The following is a 12,144-nucleotide window of genomic DNA, read 5'->3' as shown; positions in this document are numbered from 1 at the left end:
TTCTCCCTCTGCCCCTCTCCCACTCTTGCATGCTCTCTCTAAAATAAAAAATGTTTCAGGGGTGCCTGGGTGGCTCAGTCGTTAAGCGTCCGACTTCGGCTCAGGTCATGATCTCACAGGTGTGAGCTGGAGCCCTGTGTCTGGGCTTAAGATTCTCTCTCTCTCTCTCTCTCTCCCCCTCTGCCCCTCCTCAACTTGCACACATGCTCTGTCTCTAAAAAAAAAAAAAATAATAATAATAATAATTAATTAAAATAAAGTCTCAAAAAATAAAATAAAATGAAATAAGACTCATGGTTCAAAGCAACTCTAGTTGGAGGGTGGAGGCAGAGGTCTCAGGGCTCTAAGCTAAGGCCTTCCTTGAGCCTGCAGAGGTAAGTATTTGAAGGCCCAGTTATTCTTTGTTCCTGGGGAGCCTCCCCCTGCAGGTGTCTTAACCTGCTCACACCCACCTGAGAAGGAGCCCTTTATGCTGAGAAACTATTGAGCCCAGGGGGGCTGGGGATACACCTGTAGGGGTAGGGTGGAGGTGGGTGGACCCCTATGCCTTTTCTAAAGTTGCAACTGAGGTTCCCTTAAGTCTTTTTTTTTTTTTTTTTTTTTTTTAATGTTTATTTTTGAAGGAGAGACAGAGCATCAGCGAGGGATGGGCAGAGAGAGAGAGAAACACGGAATCCGAGGCAGGCTCCAGGCTCCCAGCTGTCAGCACACACAGCCCGACACGGGCTGCAACCCATGAATCATGAGATCATGACCTGAGCTGAAGTCAGACACCCAACCGACTGAGCCACCCAGGCGCCCCTGAGGTTCCTTAAGTCTTAAAACTCCCACAGGTTGGTTTTCCGTCCACAGTGTAGGGGAACTCAGAGTACAATTTGTTTACATGGAGAAGTCTGAAAGTCGAGAGCTCTGTGTCCTGGAACCATGTCAGTGAATGGGGAGGTCATCTGGGTCAGAACCTTAAACTGAACCCTGCTGAGTGTCCTCACTTGGGAGCCTGGAACCCCGAGGCAGGGAGAGGTTCCCTTTGCCCCGGGGAGGGGAGGGGAGGGGAGGGGAGGGGAGGGGAGGGGAGGGGAGGCTGTGCAGGGCTCCCTGAGCGCATTCCTGTGGCTGCTCGGGTGTCCCTCCCTTCCCTCCGCGGGTGGAGGACTGGCGGGGACTGACCCACTCCAGGGCTTCTGTCTCCACCGGGACAGTCTAGACCGGGGAACCTTCTGAAGGTGGCTTTCCTCGTGTCCTGTGGGACGCGGGCTGCTCGTCCCTGCTGAGTCCAGTTTCTTTCCTGGATTCCTTTATTGATGGAACAGCGCAGCCCTTGGGCCCCGGTTTCCTTCAGCACTGGGGCTCCTAAACTGTGAGCTGGTGGAGAGATACGGTGTGAGGCAAGCTAGAAAATTATGGAACCAAATAGATTTTGTGTTCTGTTTAGCCAAGAGAACCTTGAGATGTGAGATGAATGTGTTTAAGTTCTCGAGTACACTATTCCATTCTTGGGTCAGTTTTTGTTTCTATGTGTCTCTAGTCCTTAGAGAACACTGACATTCAACAGGAGAAAATCAACAGAATTCCTATTTTAATTGATGTGAGGAAAACTACCCAAGGCTTATGCAAATTTATTAAAACGCAATACATTTAAGGAGCTAAACTCAACCCCCTAACACACTGTAATAGGCTACTTATTCCCAGAAAATACCCTGAGTGTGATAGAGGGGAAGGACAAACTGTGATGCCCCCATGTCATCTGTCCGAAAGAGATTTTTTTATGGTTTACATTTTTGTGACATTTGGTGTTTAAAGGAATTAAATCTGAGAATGGCTTCCTGAAGACAGAGTTAAATTATAGTACATAGCAAAATACGGCATAAGCTTATTTATTTTTTAATATAATTTATTGTCAAATTGGCTAACATACAGTGTGGTTTTGTGTTTTTTTTTAATATAATTTATTGGGTATCTTTATTTTAAATACATCCATAAGATAGAACAGTCTTAACTTAAGAAAATCACTGTGGGGCGCCTGGGTGGTTCGGTCGGTTGAGCGTCCGACTTCGGCCCAGGTCATGATCTCGCGGTCCGTGGGTTCGAGCCCCGCATCGGGCTCTGTGCTGACAGCTCGGAGCCCGGAGCCTGTTTCGGATTCTGTGTCTCCCTCTCTCTCTGACCCTCCCCTGTTCATGCTCTGTCTCTCTCTGTCTCAAAAACGAATAAATATTAAAAAAAAAAATTAAAAGAAGAATCACTGTGGAGATTTAGGAGTTAAGATGGCAAAGTAGTAGGGGGACCCTGGGCTTGCCCGGTCCCTCGAACACAGCTAGATAAACATCAAATCATTTTGAACACTTAGGAAATCAATCTGAGGATTAAGGGGGAAATCTGCACAATTAGAGGGAGAGAACTTGGCAGGTGTGGAGATGTGACCTGGGGGGAGAGCAAAGCCCCATTGCTGAGGAGGGGAGGGAGCCCTTTTTGCGGGGAAAGGACAGAAAGAGAGGGAGAGAGCACCGCATTTGGTTTGCATGAGAAAAATACTCAAAGGAACTGACTGTCGCCAAGTTTTTACACACAGTGGCGCTCCGATTCTGAAGTTTTTGGAGGTCTGTGCCATTGGCCAGAGTCAACCTGGGAGGGCAGCAGTGCTCCTGGGGAGAAGGAGGGTGGAGACCCAGGAGTGGACAGCATGGTGTGGGGATCCCCTGGGGCGCCCTGGGAGAGAATGTTCCCCTTCCTGGAGTGCATGCGGAAGAGGGTATGTTGCCTCTCCGAGGACAAAAGACCCAGCGGGCACCACTGAGTGGCCATTCAACAGCGGAGGACAGGGACCTGTGGAAGCTTGGGACACAAGACGGGAGACTGTTCTTTTTCCGGGAGGGCTTCCTGAACAGCATAGGGGGCAAGCTCCCCTCTCCAGGGGAGGAGAGAGCCCGTGGCGCCATCTCCCCCCAGCCCAGCAGCACGGTGGGACCTCAGTGAGTAACACAGCGCCCCCAGTGGCGGCTGGAGCTACTTACACCAACCCCTGCCTGGGCCCTGCTGCTTTATCTTTGCAAAGGCAGGTGTCACTGCGACCCAGCACAGCGGGGCCTCTCCAGAAGAGGACAGACACAGGGCCCCCCCCACCACGCCCCATGTTTTTTGTTTGTTTGTTTTTTCCTTTCCTTTTCTCGTTTTTTGGCTCAGGCCTTTTTTTTTTCTTCCTTTCTTCTTCTTTGGAATCGGGCTTATAGTTTTGCCTGTTTAAAAAAGCATTTTTTTTAATGTTTATTTATTTTTGAGGCACGCGAGCGGGGGAGGGGCAGCGAGAGAGGGAGACACAGAATCTGAAACAAGCTCCAGGCTCTGAGCCATCAGCCCAGAGCCCGACGCGGGGCTCGAACTCAGGGACCACGAGATCGTGACCTGAGCTGAAGTCGGACGCTTAACCGACTGAGCCACCCAGGTGCCCCTGACCCCTTCTTAATATAGCATTACTCTCAGGAGCAGGAAACATAACAAGGGCTCATAGCACACAAAAGATAGAAACCCAGACAAAATGACAAGGTGGAGGAATTCTCCCCAAAGAAGGATCGAGGAGAAATCACAGCCAGGAATTTACTCAAAACATAAGTGATTTAGCTGAACAAGAATTTAGAACAAAAGTCTTAAGAATACTACCTGGGCTTTAAACACACACACACACACACACACACACACACACACACACAGAAGACACAGGAGAACCCCTTGCCGCAGGGATAAAAGACCTAAACTCTAGTCAGTCCGGAATAAAAAATGCTATAACTGAGATGCAAAACCAAGTGGATGTAATCACGAGGATGGAAGCAAAGGAGCAATAGTGATATAGAAGATAAAATATGGAAAATAATGAAGCTGCAAAGAAAAAGGAAAGAAAACTATTAGATCATGAATCTGGACCTAGGGAAGTAGCTACCCCATAAGGTGCAAGAATACCCATATCATAGGCATCCCAGAAAAAGAAGAGCGGGAAAAGGGGGCAGAAGGTTTTTTTGAACAAATTATAGCTTAGAACGTCCCTAATCTGGAGAAGGAAACAGGCATTCAAGGCCAAGAGGCACAGAAAACTCCCCTCAAAATCAACAAAAACAGATCAACACCAAGACATCTCATAGTGCAACTTGCAACATACAAACACAAAGAGAGAATTCTCAAAGTAGCTAGGGACAAAAGATCCGCTACAAGGGTAGACACGTAGGGTTAGCAACATACCTGCCCACAGAAACTTGGTAGGCCAGAAGGGAGTGGAATGATACATTCAACGTGCTGAATGGGAAAAATATGCAGCCAAGAACACATTATCCAGCAAGGCCGTCATTCAGAATAGAAGGAGAGGAACGCTTGGGTGGCTCAGTCCGTGAAGCGTCTGACTCTTGATTTCAGCTCAGATCAAGATCTCACGGTTTGTGGGATTGAGTCCCGTGTGAGGCTCTGTGCTGACAGCATGGAGCCTGCTCAGGATTCTCTCTCTCCTCCTCTCTCCCCTCCTTCCCTGCTTATGTGCTCTCTCTCTCTCTCAAAATAAATAAATAAACATTAAAAAAAAATTAGAAGGAGAGATAAAGAGTTTCCAAGTCAAGGAAAAACGAAGGAAATTCATGCACACTAAACCCACTCTGCAAAAAATATTAAAGGGGACCCTTTTGAGCAGGAAAGAGAGACCAAAAGCAACAAAGACTAGAGAGGAACAAAGACTATCAGCAACTTAACAGGTAATACAATGGCACTAAATTCATATCGATCAGTAATTACTCTGAATGCGAATGGACTAAATGCTCAGTAAAAAGACATAGGGTATCAGAATAGATCAAAAACAAAAACAAAAACAAGACCTCTTGATATGCTGCTTACAAGAGACTCATTTTAGACACAGACTGAAAGTGAGGGGGTGGAGAACCATCTATCATGCTAATGGACATCAAAATAAAACTGGAATAGCCATACTTGTATCAGACAAACTAGATTTTACACTGAAGACTATAGCAAGAGGTGAGGAAGGGCACTATATCATCATAAAAGGGCTCTATTCACCAAGAACTAACAATTGTAAATATTAATGCCCCTAACTTGAAAGCAGCCAAGTATATAAATCAATTAATAACAAACATAAATTCATTGATAATAATATAATAATAATAGGGGATTTTTAACACCCCACTTACAGCAATGGACAGATCATCTAAGCAGAATTTCAATAAGGAAACAATGCCTTTGAATGTCACTGGACCAGATTGAGTTAACAGATATATTCAGAACATTTCATCCTAAAACAGCAGAATACACATTCTTTTCAAGTGCACATGGAACATTCCCCAGAATAGATCATATACTGGGTCACAAATCAGCCCTCAACCAGTACAAAAAGAGTGAGATCATACCATGTATATTTTCAGACCACAACGTGATGAAACTTGAAATCAACCACAAGAAATAATTTGGAAAGACCACAAATACATGGAGATTAAAGAACATCATACTAAAGAATGAATGGGTTAACAAGGAAATTAAAGAAGAAATTTATTATTTTTTCTTTTTTTATATGAGTCATTTTTTTAACGTTTATTTATTTTTGAGAGAGACAGAGAGTGAGTGGGGGAGGGGTAGAGAGAGAGGGAGACACAGAATCTAAAGCAGGCTCCAGGCTCTGAGCTGTCAGCACAGAGCCCGATGTGGGGCTCAAACTCACGAACCGTGAGATCATGACCTGAGCCAAAGTCAGACACTTAACTGACTGAGCCACCCAGGCATCCCTTAAAGAAGAAATTTTAAAAATACATGGAAGCAAACAAAAATGAAAACACAACAGTCCAAAACCTTTGGGATGCAACAAAGACAGTCATAAGAGGGAAGTATATTGCAATAAAGGCCTCCTTCAAGAAGCGAGAAAAGTCTCAAATACATCTTAAAAAGCTAGAAAAAGAACAGCCAATAAAGCCTAAAGCCAGCAAAAAAGGGGACACAATAAAGATTAGAGCAGAAATAAACAGTATAGAAACAAAACAAAACAAAAAACAGTCAAAAAGGGGCACCTGGGTGGCTCAGTCGACTGCCTCAAGTTGTGACCTTATGATTCGTGAGACTGAGCCCTGTGTCCAGCTCTGCATAGTGTGGAGCCTGCTTAGGATTCCCTCCCTCCCTCTCTCTCTCTCTCCCTCTCTCCTCTCTGCCCCTCCCCTCCCCCGCTTGCATGTTCTCTCAAATAAACTATTAAAAAAAAAAGAACAAAATTTGCACCTATTTTAATATCCATGGTGGCATTCCACCAGCACTTGTGATGGAGAACATGGAAACGCTGCTGGTCTCTGTCCTTAATCAGGTCAGCCTTGACCAAAGACAGGGTCCAGTGGGCAGCAGGATTAATCATACACCAGAAAATCATGCTAGAGGAGGTCCTGGCCAAGAGTCCGCCTTATCTTCACATTTTTACAGACCTTGAGGCCATTTATTGCCGATGATCCAGCTGCCTGGCACCAAGAAAAATGCCTTAGCTGAGGTCATCCCTTGCCTCATAAAGACTCAGATACAAAAGAGGACCACATATGTCTCTGCACATAATAAAAATCAAACTGGACAGACTCGTTTCAATCCTCAGGCTAATTTGTTACTTCAATTTTTGGAAACACATACTGAAACTTTAGTTCCGCTCTGGAGCAAAGAAAACAAACAGGGGCTTTGGGAAGTAGCCTTTGCAATATCAAATTAGTGAGGTGCTCCTTACGTTCCCAAGGGAGTATGGGAATGGCTTATTTGAATAATTCTATGGACAGACATGGTGATGATACCCACTATGGGACTAAGACTGAAATACTAGTCTGTGAAAGTATACACCATACCACATTGGATAATTTTACATCATATACAACATCATACATCAGATGTAAACAATACTTTTTTTTTTAATGTTTATATTTATTTTTGAGACAGAGAGAGACAGCTTGAGCAAGGGAGGGGCAGAGAGAGAGACACAGAATCCGAAGCAGGCTCCAGGCTCTGAGCTGTCAGCACAGAGCCCGACGCAGGGCTCGAACTCACAAACTGCGAGATCATGACGTGAGCCAAAGTCGGTCGCTCAACGAACTGGGTCACCCAGGCGCCCCGGAAATACTTTCTATTAATATACATGGAAAAAAAAGCCACAACAAAATTTTAGTGAACTGAATCCAGCAATATATAAAATGACCTAAGCCTGATGACCACTTGGGATTCAAACCATGGAAGCAATACTGGTTTTGCATCTGAAAATGAATTAATGTAACAAACCACTAACAGAATACATGCCCCCAACTACAGAAGCATCTCAATAAACACAGACAAGCATTTGACAAAGTTCAAACACACCTGAGTAAGAACAACATTCAATAAACTATGATAAACTACCTCAATAAACTACCTAAGTGTAAAATAGGTAACCATTGAAAAACCCAGAGCTAACAAATTCTTGATGGTGAAAGAATAAAGGCTTTCTAAGATCCAGAAAAAAACAAAAATAAAAACAAAGGAAAACAAAACAAAAAACCACCACCACCACCAACAAAGTATGCTCTCACCAGTTCTTTCAATGTGGTAACTGAGGTGTCACAAGGGCCATTAGGCAAGAATCAAAAATAAAAGCATTCCAAGTTTCAGAGTCCATTGATGCATACTTTCCCAGGCAGACATATGAAATCACAGACTTTGTTGTGGCACATTTTTTTTAAATTTTTTTAACGTTTATTTATTTTTGAGACAGAGAGAGACAGAGCATCAACAGGGGAGGGGCAGAGAGAGAGGGAGACACAGAATCTGAAACGGGCTCCAGGCTCTGAGCTGTCAGCACACAGCCCGACTTGGGGCTGGAACCCACCGACCGTGAGATCATGACCTGAGCCGAAGTCAGACGCTCAACGGCCGGAGCCACCCAGGCGCCCCTGTTGTGGCACATCTTTATGGACACGCAGACACTCAAGTTCACAAACCCTCAGAGATAATGGCCCAGGGAAGCCCTGCCCATTGCCCCGCCCCCCCGCCCCCACACTCCCCTGTAGTTTTCTCTCCCTCCTTAGCTCTAAGAACCACCTGATCAATTGCAGCTCTTACTTCTGTCTTGTTTCTGGTCTCCTAGAATGTCAACGTCAAGGGGACAAGGATATTTGATCCTTGTCAGTCACTGCAGCACCTGCTAGAGAGCCTGTTATGCAGGAGGAGGTCGAGAAGCATTGACTAACGGGCTTCGCAGACACACACCGACCTCCCCCCAGGAACCGTGTCTGCTTGGCTTGGTTTTAAAAGAGTGAATTGCTCTCACCCCCTTCCCACGTGACAATCCCAAGCCAATCCCCAAGGGAGGATCCACGTGCCCCTCCCGATGGCCACGTGACTTCACACTCCGTGAGCAGGAACCATACGATAAGGCCATCTCTTAAAAAAAACAAAACAAAAAACACAACTCGGGAACCTCGAGAGGGGAGTCGGGGCCCATGGCAGCTGGAGCTGTCGTGTGCCAGCCCCTCGTACAGCTATAACGGCCTCCCTTTCTACGCTTCACAACGTGACACCGCGCTCGTTTTGCTCTTCTATCCTGGATTCACCGAGGGGCGCACGGGGTGGCATGTCCTCCATCAGCAGCCACGTCCTTTGCTGAGTTCTCCTGGGTCTGGTATCCAGGTCCCCGAGGTCTCACCCCTGCACAGACGTCAGGCTGGTCGGCCACCTAGTCCCGTCCTCATAGAGGCCTTGATGGCTGCCCTCCCCCCCCCCCCCCCCGGAAAACGTCTGCTGGTGGGGGGGTGAGGTAGGGGGGGTGGAGTATGGCAGCCCGGGGACCTCAGTCCCCAGGCCTCCCGGCCGCAGAGAGATCACTTTGTGGACTCAGGAAAGCACTGGAAGCTGTTGAAAGAGCGCGTCGAGATGTGTGCCACGGCCCATCTCTGCCTCTTCCCTTCAAGAATCAGGCGGCGTGGCCTCTGGCAAAGGGGGGGCATCGCCTCCCACGCCTGCGCACTCTGGCAAGGACGGACTCCCCGCCGTTCCCGCCGCCCTCTGGGGGGTGGGGCCCGCGCGGCAGTCTGGCGGCCATCTTTGAAGAGGGCGTCCCGGGCCTGTGGGGGTCGGCGGTTTCCGCTGGAGACCTCCGTTTCCCAAAGGCCTCAGGACTGGAACTCTGTAGGGGGAGTCCAGGTCCAGAAAAGGGTTGGCTGTGGCCTTGCGGGATAGGCTCCAAATTCGCCGAGGTGAGGGAACGGAGCAGAGTTAGCGCGTGGGCAGCGGACGCCTCAGGGCGGACTGTGCCACAGAACCCCAGGAGGGAGAACGTCTCGGGGAACAGCCCGGCGCCTGAGATTCTCCTGGGCCTAGGCTAGAACGAGGCAGGCTTTTTTTTTTCTTTGTAATGTTTATTTATATTTTGAGAGAGAGAGAGAGAGAGAGAGAGAGCGAGAGCATGAGTTGGGGACGGGCAGAGGGAGAGGGAGACAGAATCCGGAGCAGGCTCCAGGCTCCGAGCTGTCAGCACAGAGCCCCATGCAGTGCTCGAACTCACCAATCGGGAGCTCATGACCCCAGGGGAAGTTGGAAGCTTAACTGACCGAACGACCCGGCCGACCCCAGGCTTTTTTGAGATCACTGGGGGGTTTTGAGATTTGTGAAATTGTGCTGTCAGCACAGAGCCCGACGCGGGGCTCCAACTCACGGACCGTGAGATCATGGCCTGAGCCGAGGTCGGACGCCCAACCGACTGAGCCACCCAGGTGCCCCGCGTAGCTATTGCATTTAACCTTGGTAGGGCGCCTGGGTGGCTCCATCGGTTAAACATCCAACTCTTGCCTTCCACTCGCGTCATGATCTCATGGTTTACGGGATCCAGCTGGGTAGGGCTTGGGGCAGAGACTGTGGAGCCTGTTTGGGATTCCCCTTCTCCCTCTCGCTCTCTGCGCCTCCCCCACTGGCGCTCTATCTCGAAATAAACTTTTTAAAGAAGTGATATAAAATAAAATAAGATACATAAAATAAAATATAAAAATAATAAATAAAATAAAATATAAAATAATTAAAATAAAATAAAATAAAAGTTCCTCAGCAGGCAGGAACAGTGTAGGCAAGAGATGGGAAACTTGGGGCGCCTGGGTGGCGCAGTCGGTTAAGCGTCTGACTTCAACTCAGGTCACGATCTCGCGGTCCGTGGGTTCGAGCCCCGCGTCGGGCTCTGGGCTGACGGCTCAGAGCCTGGAGCCTGTTTCCGATTCTGTGTCTCCCTCTCTCTGCCCCTCCCCCGTTCATGCTCTGTCTCTCTCTGTCTCAAAAATAAATAAACGTTAAAAAAAAAAAAAAAAAAAAAAAAGAGAGATGGGAAACCTCACATCTGAAAATGGCCTCAAGACCTGCTCTCAGAAGACATGATGCTGATAATCAAGCATTCGATTAGGATAAACGCAGACAGTTCCCACCAGGATCTGTTAGAGGCATCTTTGTTGCGGGTGACAGCATTTCCAGGGTAGGACCTGAAATTCCTGCTGTTAAAAGTGGCACCAGGAACCCTATCATTTTTTATGCAAATGACAGGAGGGTAAGTGAAGCCCTGAAGGTGTTGTCTAACTTCAGACCGGGTTCCAAGTCTATGGTGGCTTAGGTCCTCCCTCCTCACTTCTCAGAATTCTTCCTAGGAAGGACCCCAAGGTGGAGGAAGTATCGGGCACAGAAATGAAACTTAGGGTTTTAACATCTTCCTAGCACGTGAAAACATTTGTACTGTTTTCTATGAATTACTTTTAGTATATACACATACAATTTGAGCAGTTGTGTATTTTCATAAATGTATAGTTGTGACACTCACAAGATGGAGAATACTCCATCATCCCCAAAGAACAATCTGCGGTGCCTGTTTGGACTGACCCCTTACCCACCGATCTGTTTTAGGTTCCCACGCTTTTGCTTTTTCTGGAACATGTGGAATGCCATGTTGCCTGATGAGTCCTGTTGAAAGGACCCGGAGGGCACATTTGTAAAAGTGCACAATCGTATAAACTTTGCCGTGCTCTCTCGAGTTTAAAGCTTCTGACACTGCCCAGGGCACGTAGTATGCCTTCAAAACGGAGAGATTCCACTATTATGAGCTATGTGAATTGGAGTAAGATCCCCTGCTTGTGTGATGGAAGGAATAATGAGGTCAGAGATCAAATGAGGTAGGACTACTAATAAAATTACATCATCTCTACAATACTAAGAAAACAAATTGCCACCGAAGAAAAAAGAGAGCAGATACGGATTTCCTTAGCTGTTTTATGAAAGAAAAGCTGACGCTTTTTACCTGGTCTTCCATGATACTCCTGGAAGTGTAAACAGACAGAAGTGATCCGTGACAATAACGAAAGTGGCCTTGTACACCCTTAAACAAAAGCCATCAAGATACTATCTTTATAAAAAGGCACAGAAAATCCCCACTTTGAGGAGGTCAAATATACCTCCTTTGCCACTACCTTGGGATGCTACTTAAAATGATACAGCTCCAGGCACTTGGGTGGCCGAGTCAGAAGAACAAGCGACTCTTGATCTCAGGGTTGTGAGTTTGAGCCCCATGTTGGGTGTAGAGATCACTTCAAGTAAACCTGAACAACGAGGGGCGCCTAGAGGGTTCAGTGGGTTAAGCGTCCGACCTCAGCTCAGGTCACGATCTCGCAGTTTGTGGGTTCCAGCCCCACGTCGGGCTCTGGGCGGACCGCTCAGAGCCTGGAGCCTGCTTCGGATTCTGTGTGTCCCTCTGTCTCTCTCTGTCTCTCCCCCCCCCCCCCCCTTATTCACGCTCGATCTCTGTCTCTCCAAAATGAATAAATGTTAAAAGAATAAATAAAAACTGAACACAAAACAATGAAATGATGCAGTTCCCTTATCACTCACAGGAAAACTCATGATGGGCTATAGGTCCGCAGATGACAGAACCTCCCCAGACCGGAACGCGGCGTGGGGCAAAGTGTGCCACGCAGCCTGATCAGCCAGAAAATACGTGCCAAATCATTAAGGGAGTTCCAATTCCTTTCATCTGAGTCAAATAGAAACGTAAATAAACATAAACATAATGGTCAGCCTCACGTCCCAACACCCATGAGTGTGCTCATAATTAAACAGCACATGCCCTACAACTCATAACCAGGGCCAAAA

At 47.2% G+C, this 12,144-nt stretch overlaps 1 protein-coding gene across 3 annotated transcripts in view; it reads right to left on the bottom strand.

The window, feature by feature from the left end:
• The window catches only part of LOC106983941 (zinc finger protein 709-like), a 33,553-nt gene that overhangs the window by 4,955 nt on the left and 16,454 nt on the right, over positions 1 to 12,144 (bottom strand). Inside the window, exons 5-6 of one of the 3 annotated variants that reach the window (XM_053219858.1) lie at positions 11,884 to 12,025; positions 9,508 to 11,374 (exon numbers count right to left, since the gene is read on the bottom strand). The exons of 1 other annotated variant lie outside the window; for it this stretch is intronic. In XM_053219858.1, the coding sequence (XP_053075833.1) occupies positions 11,892 to 12,025 (134 nt within the window). In that variant the 3' untranslated portion in view covers positions 9,508 to 11,374; positions 11,884 to 11,891. Of the gene's footprint in view, positions 1 to 9,507; positions 11,375 to 11,883; positions 12,026 to 12,144 lie in introns of those variants that run through there. One more of the 3 variants, XM_053219859.1, reaches the window with a different exon arrangement.

This window comes from Acinonyx jubatus, chromosome A2 (genome assembly GCF_027475565.1).
Source record: "Acinonyx jubatus isolate Ajub_Pintada_27869175 chromosome A2, VMU_Ajub_asm_v1.0, whole genome shotgun sequence".
NCBI lineage: Eukaryota > Metazoa > Chordata > Mammalia > Carnivora > Felidae > Acinonyx > Acinonyx jubatus.
The sequence above is the reverse complement of the archived record's forward strand: the minus strand, read 5'-3'. Positions and strand labels throughout refer to the sequence as shown.